The sequence below is a fragment of the Rattus norvegicus genome, chromosome 4 (genome assembly GCF_036323735.1).
Source record: "Rattus norvegicus strain BN/NHsdMcwi chromosome 4, GRCr8, whole genome shotgun sequence".
Classification (NCBI taxonomy): Eukaryota; Metazoa; Chordata; class Mammalia; order Rodentia; family Muridae; genus Rattus; species Rattus norvegicus.
Window position 1 is genome coordinate 153,261,875 of NC_086022.1, and position 13,643 is coordinate 153,275,517.

The following is a 13,643-nucleotide window of genomic DNA, read 5'->3' on the forward strand; positions in this document are numbered from 1 at the left end:
CACTGGGACCCCGGCCACCCTTACTGACTTACCAGATCTGCTACTTTAGCTAGGTCAATCATTACGTTGATGTCACACCCACACTCAATAATGGTAAGTCTGCGCTTTTTACCTGTTAAGGACAGGGATGAAACTTTTACTTTTTAAAATCTTGAAAATGCTCTATCCATTAACTCTATAATACTCATGGTTTTTACCTGTATCCAGTAAAAAACACCATATACCTTTAAAAGAAATGTAACATTTTTATGGCCGCAACTGTCAAACTGTATCAATTCCATCCTGGTTACCTTGCATAGGTTTCTCCTTAATTTTAAAATACACCAATTGCACCCAGATAAAGATATTAAAACAGTACAGAGTTTATAATCAATGACCATGATCCTGCTGAGCTACAGGCCACTCTCTTTGTCTGCATCAGTTTCCTATACTCTCAATGCTAAAAACATCATCAAACCTAACATAACGGTATGTTCCTGGAACAGTCGAAAACTCCTGTACTATAACTGTAAAGACAGTGTCATCAAGGACATCCCAAAGAAATGTCCTATGCCATCACTTCTTTAACAAGGCCCTTCAGTTTCTATCATTACCATTTGGAGAATTCATTTTCTCACTGAAGAACACTAATTCTAATCCCAGAACTCTGGAGCCAAAGACTCTCTGTGAGTTCAAGTTCAGCCTGGTCTATATACCAAGTTCCAGGAGAACCAGACCTACATAGAGAGACCCTGGCTCAAATACAAAAACAAAGAAAAGCACACAAATTCTCCTAAGAGTAGCTTTGAGAAGGAAAGCAGATGTGTGCGGTATATGGGAATTCACTTATTGTTAACTAAACGTGCTCACAATTACTGGACCCAATCCTAAGCCTTCCAAGAAGCACACTTGGCAAAGCTGACCAAGTGGTCAGACTGAGGAGGTGCACATCAACACTGGTATGTGTAAGAAGTTACCTTTGAAGTTACAGGCCATTCAGTGAAAGCAAACATATGGTAATCGGATGTAATAATATCAGTGTTATAATTTCTGTTTGGGCAAACAGTAATCCCTCATTTGTCACACCACTCTATGGCAGCACTCCCTACCTGACACAATTGTCACAGGGCCTCTGATCTCACTCAACTTCTGTCTGGTAAAATTCCGAATCAGGCACCGTATCAAGGTACTCTTTCCAACTTTTGGAGGGCCCATCACCACTACCACTATTGGTGGGGGCTCCAGTGGAGTTCGGTCAACCACTGGAATATGATGCCTTTTCGTCTTTAGGTCCTGAGTCCTGTTTGTTTACAAAAATAAAACAAAACAGTCAGTTTACTTCCAAAACACAAAAGATCATTTTAAGTACAGATGGTATACAGAACAGACAATACAGGGATACAATTAACTTTAATTTAACAGGTCAAATTCTACCCCCTCCTCACCCAAAACTTATTCTTCAGTAAAGATAAAATAGACAACTAAAAAATAGTTAATAATCAAACACATCATAAATGAGACTGATTTGGCTTTAATGTTTAAGAGGCAACCTAGTGACAATGTTATAACACAAGTTGAGGTCTGGGAAAGTAAATGTTCTATCAACTGGCTGTTGAACTTGTGCCCTGAGTCTGTTTCCTTATTCACATGAGAATAATTCCTAACTTCTTCATGCCGTTGAAAGAATTCAGTTAGGGAATGTTTAAAGGAAACGGCTGGTTATATATCAGTATCTCCCTAATACAGCTACTTTAGTATTTTACATTAAATGAAAGATGGGGGGGCGGGGCAGGGAACCACCACCACTTTTATTGTCATGGAGATATTTAAAGTTTAGGAGATTTTTCTGTGATCTAAATTTTATAAATTCTTTTTCCTCTTGGACAAGAAAGAAGGGAAGGAAGGAAGGAAGGAAGGAAGGAAGGAAGGAAGGAAAGAAGGAAGGAAGGAAACAGAAGAAAAAAGAAAAAAGGCACAGGGCAGACGTTAGAGAGAAAGTGCTTCTTTGGCAGAGTTCTGACATGTTAGGAAAAGTCATATGGCTTGCCTACGATGGCACCTACGTCCTTCAGACCTGAATTAGACTCACAAGGGAAATGTCATCTGACAGAGGCTCCTAGTACTTAATGAAAGACCCACTAACCCCAGGTAAAACATACCTGTGAAAGGACCGCGCCATGCGCACAGCAGACTGCACGGCAAAAGCTTTGGGGTTTCTCTTCCGGGCATCCTCCTCATCTCCAAGCTGTAGATCCTGCAGGTGCCTTTTCTTTTTCTTCTCAGCTTTAGGCCCACTGTGCTTCTTCCTGTGTTTCTTGTGATCCGTGGCCTCCATGGTGGCTATTTATCAACTACAAATAAGTCTCACCTACATGGAACAGGGTGGCACAATGGTGGGAATATATTTTTCTCATGTAAAATATGTTCCTTTAATTACATTTTATATCTTGATTAATGAAACACAAATACTGATTTTTGTTTTGGTCACTATCACTTTTGGAAAGCCCATTTCCTAAACATAAAATATTACATATGCAGCAACTTTTAGTAGTGAAAACCACCTGTTCTTTACTTCTAAGGCAATATCTGCAGTTGTTTTCACCTGACTAGAATTTTAAAAGTAAACAGTAGAAAAGAATAAAAAGGGTTCCTTTAGATCCTATGGCTTATGCAAGTCACTGTGAGTTACCAGCAAACACTAAAGCCTTGAGAATATTCTTAATTAAAAAAATATTTTGGTACCTTAAGTATGTGTGCAATTTTATAGGCACTCTTAAACTTATGTATTTTGTCACATCATTGAAACATATTCCTATGTGTGCACGGAAGTGTGTATGTTACAGTCATAGACTCGGAAGCATATCTGCCAACGTCAAAGGTTTCAGCGTGCTTTTAGACACAAAAAGAGCAAACGATACCTACACTGCCGAGATACAAGGATTAGAAGTGAGTTCAATAGCTTTAATTAAATTTTAAAAATTTAAGGGAATAAGCTGTTCGGCTGAGTCAGTTTAAATGTGCAGTTTATTTTCGGGGTGTTGGTGGAAGTTTACACATGCCTCACTGCATTGTAACTGACTGCAGAGATTAAAGAACAACTTTCAATCAGAAAAAAAAAGTGAGTTTAAAACACAGTAGTATGATTGTTTAATATGCTTGGCACATGCAGTAGATTTGTTGAAATAGGAGTGGCTTTGTTAGAGAAGTGTGTTAGTGTGGGCACGCGCTTTAAGATACTCATCCTAGCTCCCTGGAAGCCAGTCTTCTTTTGTTTGCCTTAGGAACAAGATGTAGCATGCTCAGTTTCTCCCTACACCATGCCTACCTAGATGCTGCCATGCTCCCACCTTGATGATAATGAATTGAACCTCTGAACCTGTAAGACAGCCAATCAAATGCTGTCCTTATAAGAGTTGCCTTGGCCATGGTGTCTGTTCATAGCAGTAAAACCCTAACTAAGACAGAGAGTACATTCTTCTCGTCAGTGCCTTGAAAACAGAATAGTGACTGTCCTTTTTATAGGACTGGGAATTAAAAACTTTTGTGGGTAGCATTTGAAATCTAAGGTTCATGCATGATTTGTAGAGAGTAATTTTAGAGACAGTTAACAAAATATGTTCATTATGGATATTTTTAGTTTTCCTTTGTCTTCTGTCCCCTGGGAATTACTCATGATGTAAGTTATACTTAGTAACGTTAAGTAAATCCTAGTAAAATCTTTACAGTGATGGGAACGAAGGCTGTGATTTCTGGAAATAAGAAAGTTGAAGTCGGCTTTACCTGATATATTTTCCAGCATTTATTTCCAGGAAATAGAAATGGAATTAATTGTTTATCAAATTTCCATCAATGATACCAGTATAGTGATCAGAAAAATCTGATACCATTCAAAGATGTTAAGATAATTTAACCTGCTTTGATATAGCACCAGATTTTAAATTTCAGTGTATACATTGTATACACACACACACACACACACACACACACACACACACACTTAGAAGAGTTCATTTTGTGTTTGGTAAATTTGACTTCCATAAAGCCAGATGGTTTAGACAATGTGGCAAATGGCTATAAGCAAAGGGTTACAATCTGTTTTTCATGTAGAGAGCAGAATCCACAGTTTAATGCCATGGTAAACCAGGATAGTTCAAGCCATATGAGTATTCTAAGAATCCCCAGTTTATTGCTAAAATTTAAACTCTAGGCTGTGCTTTGTTTTTCTGCTAGCTTAATTCAAATCTCAATGTGTCTTGTCTGACCATGAGTAGAAGTCCTCATTCCTAGAAAAGGAGAGTTCAGGTAGGAAAGGAGATTGGTGCTCCCAAGGTTTACCTGGGTCATCTATCCTTAATTTATTATTAGCATCTCCAAAGGAGTTATACACCCAAAAGTACAATATTTCATATTTGCCTTATCAACATTAACCCAAAGATACATCAAAGCCCAAGAAAAAGACATAATAAAAAATCAGAATATTAGGGGCTGGGGATTTAGCTCAGTGGTAGAGCGCTTACCTAGGAAGCGCAAGGCCCTGGGTTCGGTCCCCAGCTCCGAAAAAAAAAAAAAAATCAGAATATTGACAAACTATAAGAGCATTATATTTCAAATGCTTAAAAAAAAATTGGGTGTAAACCAAAATTACTAATGAGTTTTACAGGCACCGTGTACATAATGTGCAAATGTTTGCAAAGGTTTTCTGGGATTTTTGGTGTTTTAAGAAACTGTCAAATATATTTTACAAATATAAAGCTTCCTTCTCGATGGTGGGAATATATTATAATCGGGGCAACATGGGGGGGGCAGTAATTTAATAGACTTGTTTATAAGTACTGATGTATTTGTTCTCCAAATAGAGATGGAAAATGTTTAGCCACCATCTTCAGATTCACTTCTCTTTCTTACGCCATAAAGTATTAGAGTTACCAGCACCAACACTATCCTTTTTATTATGTTTTAGGCAGTATTCATTTTTGTGATGACAGAAATATATTCTATCTGCGGTTCTCAATACAGTAGCCTTGTTAACTACACGTGGTTACAGGGAATTTCAAGCGTACCTTGGGAAACTGAAAACAATCTTAAGTTTTTAATTAATTTTAAACTTAAACCGTCGCATGTGGCTAGTGCCTACCTATACCAGACAGCTCAGGTTGAAGTGGCTTTATAATTTAAACGAAAACAAAACATGAAAGTTTAAAACATCAGAACAGTGCTGGACCGACTCGTCTCGCAGCAACTGGAGGAAGCGCATTTCCCCCATCCCAGTGCGCTCCCATTTTTTTCCTGGGACTCGCAGCATAGCTGGGTAAGACCCTGCCGGCTGGAGTGACCCGATCCTCGCTACACCTTCTCAGAATCTGGCACTGCACGAACCAACTCCCTCCGCACTCCCCGGAGCACCTCTCCGGCGGATGGGAAACTTGCCTTCCAGCCCAGACGCAGCTTGGGAGCAGCCCGTCAGGAGGCAAAGGACCGAACTCACCGGGAATCCGACTGACGGCACCCACGGGGCTCGCGAAAGCACTCAGGTTCACAGCAGCAACCGCTCAAGCACGCAAGCACGACAACGGAAACGGAAATTGTCCTTCGCTTGTACCCGTCGGAGGGAAACGAGAAGCAGGAGAGAGAGAAAAAACCCTGTAGACGGACGACTTTTAGTGGAAAGCCGGAAGTAAGCACTCGGTTGGCTGAGAGTTGCGCAGGCGCACTTTCAGGTTTCGCCTGGACTGTACTCTCAATCGAGTCCCTCCGGGGAACCTGCCCTAGACATTCTAGAATCGGCCTCTCAGCCAGCAGGACCTGTCTTCAGAGGGTCCACGCGGCGGTGTGCTCTGGCCTGCGTATTTAAGTACCAGAGGAACGCTGGAAGGGCGCCTAAGTCATCCCCAGTCCCAACTTGAAAGCTCTGAATCCCGTCGCCCCACCGGCTACAGTCCAACGGGCTTTGGCTGCCAGAGCTGTCCTTACGTTTTTCAATTCTCTACTGCCCTCTTATAACGGGACCGACGAGCTAGGGGCAGGGTGCTCCTGGAGAGAACTTTTTCTCAAGTCTTAGCTTGCCATTTTGTGTGCTTGTTTGTATGTCTGTCTTGTGTCTGTGTGTTCAGCCTCGCGTTCCCAGGACTCAGTCCAGTCCCGCCTGAGGAAAAGTCCTCAACCCCCTTCCCCTACCCCACCCCCCGCCAGTCCCAGTTATTTGCCACAGCTATGCTGGACTCCAAACTGAGTTTTCATCTCAAGGAGAATAAGTTTGTTTTCTTGCGCCAAATATGAGTGACTGCGGCCTGGAAATACGGATTCAGGATTCCACAAAATAACATGTTCATGCAAAACACAGCTCTCACCTTAATGAGCCAAGAGCACGAGTTCAGGTTGCCTCAAACTCCCCCATTTTGTACCTTTTAATAGCACACCAACACAAAACAGCTGTAAAGGTTCATATGGAAATTATGAAACAAAATCAAAGGTTTGGCCATTTATAGTCTGTGAGGTTGGCCCTCCTATTTCTCTCTCCCCGTCCTTTGACTACCTTTCCAGCGACTATCATAGTAGCCTTTCTACCTATTCCAGAACAACACCCCAATTTCTGCAGGAAGTAGTTATAGAAAAGACTACATTGCCCTTTACCATCAACAAAAGGATTGGGGTGTAAGATTTCAAACGGAGTACAAATGACTAATGGAGTGCCTATTGAACAAATCAAACCTCCCTCAGTCCCAACCTGGAACAGGATCATCCTGGCTGGCAGAGATCCCCCTAGCTAAACTCTGCAGCCCTGGGATGGGCTTTTCTTACGTATATAAACTAGCCGTTTCGGCTAAGCTGGCCCCTTGGTCTCTTAAGTCTCCTAGCTTGCTCTGGACTCTTAGTTCCTGGTTCCTCTCTTCCCACACGAAACACAACCTGGTTAGTCTGCCAGTGTTTCATCTGGACCCTTCCAGATGCCTCTGACTATGCTCTCCCTTATATCTATAATAAAAACCCAAACCCCTTAGGAAAAGTCACGTTCTCCTTTAATTTCTTTTTTTCTTTATTCAGTCTAATCAATTGCATTGTGTATACCATTCTATCGGGACTTTCACAGTGATCTATATTTAGTCCATTCATTACAATGAACTACTTGGGATATAAAATGCTTGGGACCATTTATTATTTGTACTAAAAATGATCATAATGTAGTTATCAATAAACATCTAAAAGGGATGTTTGACAGCATGGCAATGCATTTTAAACTTTAGATTTTAGAAGATCTATAAGATCATAGACATATAAAGCAGCTCTTCCCGTAGCTATTCAAGAGGTAATTTTTGAAACCGTTTAGAATCTTTAAAGTTTTTAGGTTTCTTTTTTTTAATTTATTTAATACTTAATAATAATTCTTTGGTTTTCGGGCAAACATCCCCCTCCCCCCTCCCCTTCCTTATGGGTGTTCCCCTCCCAACCCTCCCCCCATTGCCGCCCTCCCCCCAACAGTCTAGTTCACTGGGGGTTCAGTCTTAGCAGGACCCAGGGCTTCCCCTTCCACTGATGCTCTTACTAGGCTATTCATTGCTACCTATGAGGTCAGAGTCCAGGGTCAGTCCATGTATAGTCTTTAGGTAGTGGCTTAGTCCCTGGAAGCTCTGGTTGCTTGGCATTGTTGTACATATGGGGTCTTGAGCCCCTTCAAGCTCTTCCAGTTCTTTCTCTGATTCCTTCAACGGGGGTCCTATTCTCAGTTCAGTGGTTTGCTGCTGGCATTTGCCTCTGTATTTGCTGTATTCTGGCTGTGTCTCTCAGGAGCGATCTACATCCGGCTCCTGTCGGTCTGCACTTCTTTGCTTCATCCATCTTGTCTAATTGGGTGCCTGTATATGTATGGGCCACATGTGGGGCAGGCTCTGAATGGGTGTTCCTTCAGTCTCTGTTTTAATCTTTGCCTCTCTCTTCCCTGCCAAGGGTATTCTTGTTCCCCTTTTAGAGAAGGAGTGAAGCATTCACATTTTGATCATCCGTCTTGAGTTTCATTTGTTCTAGGCATCTAGGGTAATTCAAGCATTTGGGCTAAAAGCCACTTATCAGTGAGTGCATACCATGTATGTCTTTCTGTGGTTGGGTTAGCTCACTCAGGATGATATTTTCCAGTTCCAACCATTTGCCTACGAATTTCATAAAGCCTTTGTGTGGTTTAGGTATAAGAGTAATTGTGGCTTCGTAGAAGGAATTCGGGAGTGATCCATCTGTTTCAATTTTGTGGAATAGTTTGGATAATATTGGTATGAGGTCTTCTATGAAGGTTTGATAGAATTCTGCACTAAACCCGTCTGGACCTGGGCTCTTTTTGGTTGGGAGACCTTTAATGACTGCTTCTATTTCCTTAGGAGTTATGGGGTTGTTTAACTGGTTTATCTGTTCCTGATTTAACTTCGGTACCTGGTATTTGTCTAGGAAATTGTCCATTTCCTGAAGATTTTCAAGTTTTGTTGAATATAGGCTTTTATACTAAGATCTGATGATTTTTTGAATTTCCTCTGAATCTGTAGATATGTCTCCCTTTTCCTTTATGATTTTGTTAATTTGGACACACTCTCTGGGTCCTCTCGTTAGTCTGGCTAAGGGTTTATCTATCTTGTTGATTTTCTCAAAGAACCAACTTTAGGTTCTGTTGATTCTTTCTATGGTCCTTTTTGTTTCTACTTGGTTGATTTCAGCTCTGAGTTTGATTATTTCCTGCCTTCTACTCCTCCTGGGTGTATTTGCTTCTTTTTGCTCTAGAGCTTTTAGGTGTGCTGTCAAGCTGCTGACATATGCTCTTTCCTGTTTCTTTCTGCAGGCACACAGCGCTATGAGTTTTCCTCTTAGCACAGCTTTCATTGTGTCCCATAAGTTTGGGTATGTTGTACCTTCATTTTCATTAAATTCTAAAAAGTTTTTAATTTCTTTCTTTATTTCTTCCTTGACTAGGTTATCATTGAGTAGAGCATTGTTCAATTTCCACGTGTATGTGGGCATTCTTCCCTTATTGTTATTGAAGACCAGTTTTAGGCCGTGGTGGACTGATAGCACGCATGGGATTATTTCTATCTTTCTGTACCTGTTGAGGCCCGTTTTTTTACCAACTATATGGTCAATTTTGGAGAAAGTACCATGAGGAGCTGAGAAGAAGGTATATCCTTTTGCTTTAGGATAGAATGTTCTATAAATATCCGTTAAGTCCATTTGGCTCATGACTTCTCTTAGTCTGTCTACGTCTCTGTTTAATTTCTGTTTCCATGATCTGTCCATTGATGAGAGTGGGGTGTTGAAATCTCCCACTATTATTGTGTGAGGTGCAATGTGTGTTTTGAGCTTTAGTAAGGTTTCTTTTACGTATGTAGGTGCCCTTGTATTTGGGGCATAGATATTTAGGATTGAGAGTTCATCTTGGTGGATTTTTCCTTTGATGAATATGAAGTGTCCTTCCTTATCTTTTTTGATGACTTTTAGTTGAAAATTGATTTTATTTGATATTAGAATGGCTACTCCAGCTTGCTTCTTCCGACCATTTGCTTGGAAAGTTGTTTTCCAGCCTTTCACTCTGAGGTAGTGTCTGTCTTTGTCTCTGAGGTGTGTTTCCTGTAGGCAGCAGAATGTAGGGTCCTCATTGCGTATCCAGTTTGTTAATCTATGTCTTTTTATTGGGGAGTTGAGGCCACTGATGTTGAGAGATATTAAGAAATAGTGATTATTGCTTCCTGTTATATTCATATTTGGATGTGAGGTTATGTTTGTGTGCTTTTCTTCTCTTCGTTTTGTTGCCAAGACGATTAGTTTCTTGCTTCTTCTGGGGTATAGCTTGCCTCCTTATGTTGGGCTTTACCCTTTATTATCCTTTGTAGTGCTGGATTTGTAGAAAGATATTGTGTAAATTTGGTTTTGTCATGGAATATCTTGGTTTCTCCATCTATGTTAATTGAGAGTTTTGCAGGATACAGTAACCTGGGCTGGCACTTGTGTTCTCTTAGGGTCTGTATGACATCTGTCCAGGATCTTCTGGCCTTCATAGTTTCTGGCGAAAAGTCTGGTGTGATTCTGATAGGTCTGCCTTTATATGTTACTTGACCTTTTTCCCTTACTGCTTTTAATATTCTTTCTTTATTTTGTGCGTTTGGTGTTTTGACAATTATGTGACGGGAGGTGTTTCTTTTCTGGTCCAATCTATTTGGAGTTCTGTAGGCTTCTTGTATGTCTATGGGTATCTCTTCTTTTAGGTTAGGGAAGTTTTCTTCTATGATTTTGTTGAAGATATTTACTGGTCCTTTGAGCTGGGAGTCTTCACTCTGTTCTATACCTATTATCCTTAGGTTTGATCTTCTCATTGAGTCCTGGATTTCCTGTATGTTTTGGATCAGTAGCTTTTTCTGCTTTACATTATCTTTGACAGTTGAGTCAATGATTTCTATGGAATCTTCTGCTCCCGAGATTCTCTCTTCCATCTCTTGTATTCTGTTGGTGAAGCTTGTATCTACAGCTCCTTGTCTCTTCTTTTGATTTTCTATATCCAGGGTTGTTTCCATGTGTTCTTTCTTGATTGCTTCTATTTCCATTTTTAATTCCTTCAACTGTTTGATTGTGTTTTCCTGGAATTCTTTCAGGGATTTTTGTGTCTCCTCTCTATGGGTTTCTACTTGTTTATTTATGTTTTCCTGGAATTCTTTCAGGCATTTTTGCGATTCCTCTCTGTAGGCTTCTACTTGTTCTCTAAGGGAGTTTTCACGTCTTTCTTGAAGTCCTCCAGCATCATGATTAAATATGATTTTGAAACTAGATCTTGCTTTTCTGGTGTGTTTGGATATTCCATGTTTATTTTGGTGGGAGAATTGTGCTCCGATGATGCCATGTAGTCTTGGTTTCTGTTGCTTGGGTTCCTGCGCTTGCCTCTCGCCATCAGATTATCTCTAGTGTTACTTTGTTCTGCTATTTCTGACAGTGGCTAGACTGTCCTATAAGCCTGTGTGTCAGGAGTGCTGTAGACCTGTTTTCCTGTTTTCTTTCAGCCAGTTATGGGGACAGAGTGTTCTGCTTTCGGGCGTGTAGTTTTTCCTCTCTACAGGTCTTCAGCTGTTCCTGTGGGCCTGTGTCTTGAGTTCACCAGGCAGGTCACTTGCAGCAGAAAAGTTGGTCTTACCGGTGGTCCCGAGGCTCAAGTTTGCTCGCGGGGTGCTGCCCATGATCTCTCTGGATTCTCTCACGGGATTTGGGTGCAGAGAACTGTTTATCCGGTCTGTTTCCTTCAGGTTCCGGCGGTGTCTCAGGCACAGGGGTCCTGCCGCTCCTGGGCCCTCCCCTATGGGAACCCAGAGGCCTTATACAGTTTCCTCTTGTGCCAGGGATGTGGGCAGGGGTGGGTAGTGTTGGTGGTCTCCTCCGCTCTGCAGCCTCAGGAGTGCCCACCTGACCAGGCGGTGAGGTCTCTCTCCCACGGGGTTTGGGAGCAGAGAGCTGCTGCGGGTCGGGATCCGCGGGTGTGGGACTTCCGGTACACACAGGAAGTGCCCGGTCCTAGAGGAATTTTGCCTCTGTGTGTCCTGAGTTCACCAGGCAGGTTTCTTGCAGCGGAAAAGTTGGTCCTACCTGTGGTTCCGAGGCTCAAGTTTGCTCGCGGGGTGCTGCGGCAGCAACCAGGAAGATCTGCGCCGCCCTTTCCGGGAGCTTCCGTGCACTAGGGTTCCAGATGGCGTTTGGTGTTTTCCTCTGGCGTCCGAGATGTGTGTGCAGAGTGCAGTCTCTTCTGGTTTCCCAGGCGTGTCTGCCTCTCTGAAGGTTTAGCTCTCCCTCCCACGGGATTTGGGTGCAGAGAACTCAGTTTTTAGGTTTCTTATGAAAATTTTAAAGTAATATCAATGGGCTACACAGTGGTGGCACACACTTTTAATCCCATCTGTCAGGAGGCAGAGGCAGACAAATCTCTTGAGTTCAAAGCCAACCTCATCTATAGAGCAAATTTCAAGACAGCCAGGGTTATACAGAAAAACCCTGTCTTGAACCTGCACACACACACACACACACACACACACACACACACACACATACACACACACAAATATCAATAACCAAAAATGGCCTTATCTAGTGTCTTAAATGTGACTTATCTACTTAACTAGAGATACAAACTGTTTACTCAAAATAATTTTATTGAGGATTACATGGAACATATTCTTCAATATTTCTGTCCAAAGACATATGCCACATCTGTCTGGCACAGCAAACTCCAGCAGCCCAAATGTCAACATTCATACCACAGGCACCTTCAGGCACCTTAACTCCAGTGTCTCAAAATTAAAGTGGATCCCATACCCTATGTTAAAGGCCATGTCTCTCACCCCATCCCCTTCCCCTAACTCTCAGCATCTTTGGGCATCTACCTTGTAACAGAATGTTCTGCATGAAGGGAACATGCTGAGGTCTTGTTATATGCCCAACTATGGAAAATGTCCTTACTGTTTTAGAGCCCTAAGAAAAGTCTTAACTCACTAGTTGTCTAGTTACCTTTCAATGTCCAGTTCGCACAGCCTAGAGTCGTATGATCATCCAAGAAGAGAGTTTCAGTTAAGCAACTGCATAGATCTGATTGGCCTATAGGTATGACTGGAGAGCTGGGCTCTTGATTCTTCATTAATTTAGAATAGCCAGGCCCACTATGAGCACCACCATTCTCTGGGCAAGTGGTCCTGTGCTGTATAAGAAAATAAGGCAAGCATAAGCATAATGGGTGAGCCAGCAAGCACCATATCTCTATGGTGTCTGCCCTGAGTTCCTCCAGTGTTGGACTGTATGAGAAATTTCTCATAGGCCACATTTGGTGGTTCAGTTAGGATGTTCCGGGCACAGAAAATCAAACGACATGTTCTCTCATATGTGGGTTTGTGATGGTTTGTATATGCATGACCCAAGGAGTGGCACTATTTGGAGGTATGGCCTTGTTAGAGTAGGCATGTCACTCTGGACTTTAATACCCTAGTCCTAGTTGTCTGGAAGCCAGTATTCTGCTGGCAGCCTTCAGATGAAGATGTAGAACTCTCAGCTCCTCCCAGACCATGCATGCCTGGATGCTGCCATGCTCCCACCTTGATGATAATGGACTGAACCTCTGAACCTGTAAGCCAGCCCCAATTAAATGCTGTTATTTATAAGACTTGCCTTGGTCATGGTGTCTGCTCACAGCAGTAAAACCCTAAGACAGGATTATAATTTCAAATTTTCTATTACATGTATTTATTTTGGGTTACATGTGGAAGCCAGGAATCTACTCATGGGCCATTGTACAAACTGTTCAATGTAGCCCCCTCAGTGTAGGGGGGTAATCGATGTATTAATTTTCTATTAGTGTGCTAAAATAACACCAGCAGAGGGAACTTAAAAAGAGTGTAGTTTGGCTTCACTTCAGGGGGACTTGAATCTATAATAACTGGGGAATTATGCTGGTAGGAATGGTAAACTGAAAGATCACATCTTTTGCACACAGGAAGCATAGACCCAGAAGTGACTATAAATTAGCAAATGCCACTCCCAGGGAAATGCTCCCTCTGGCAAGGCTCCATATCATAAAGGTCCCACAAGTCCTAGGCAAATGGAGTCCTATTCAGAAAGTGCTTCCCTACACCAACATCATCTACCTAAGTTTTCTTCTAGTAGTTTCACAT

General features: G+C 41.9%; 1 protein-coding gene across 2 annotated transcripts in view; it reads right to left on the reverse strand.

Annotated features, from left to right (window-relative positions):
* The window catches only part of Bms1 (BMS1 ribosome biogenesis factor), a 36,967-nt gene extending 31,404 nt beyond the window's left edge, over positions 1-5,563 (reverse strand). The window contains exons 1-4 of one of the 2 annotated variants that reach the window (NM_001100751.2): positions 5,465-5,555; positions 2,139-2,347; positions 1,089-1,279; positions 33-112 (exon numbers count right to left, since the gene is read on the reverse strand). In NM_001100751.2, the coding sequence (NP_001094221.1) occupies positions 33-112; positions 1,089-1,279; positions 2,139-2,314 (447 nt within the window). In that variant the 5' untranslated portion in view covers positions 2,315-2,347; positions 5,465-5,555. Of the gene's footprint in view, positions 1-32; positions 113-1,088; positions 1,280-2,138; positions 2,348-5,406 lie in introns of both variants that reach the window. The other variant, XM_039107867.2, reaches the window with a different exon arrangement.
* Between the last annotated feature and the right edge of the window lie 8,080 nt (positions 5,564-13,643).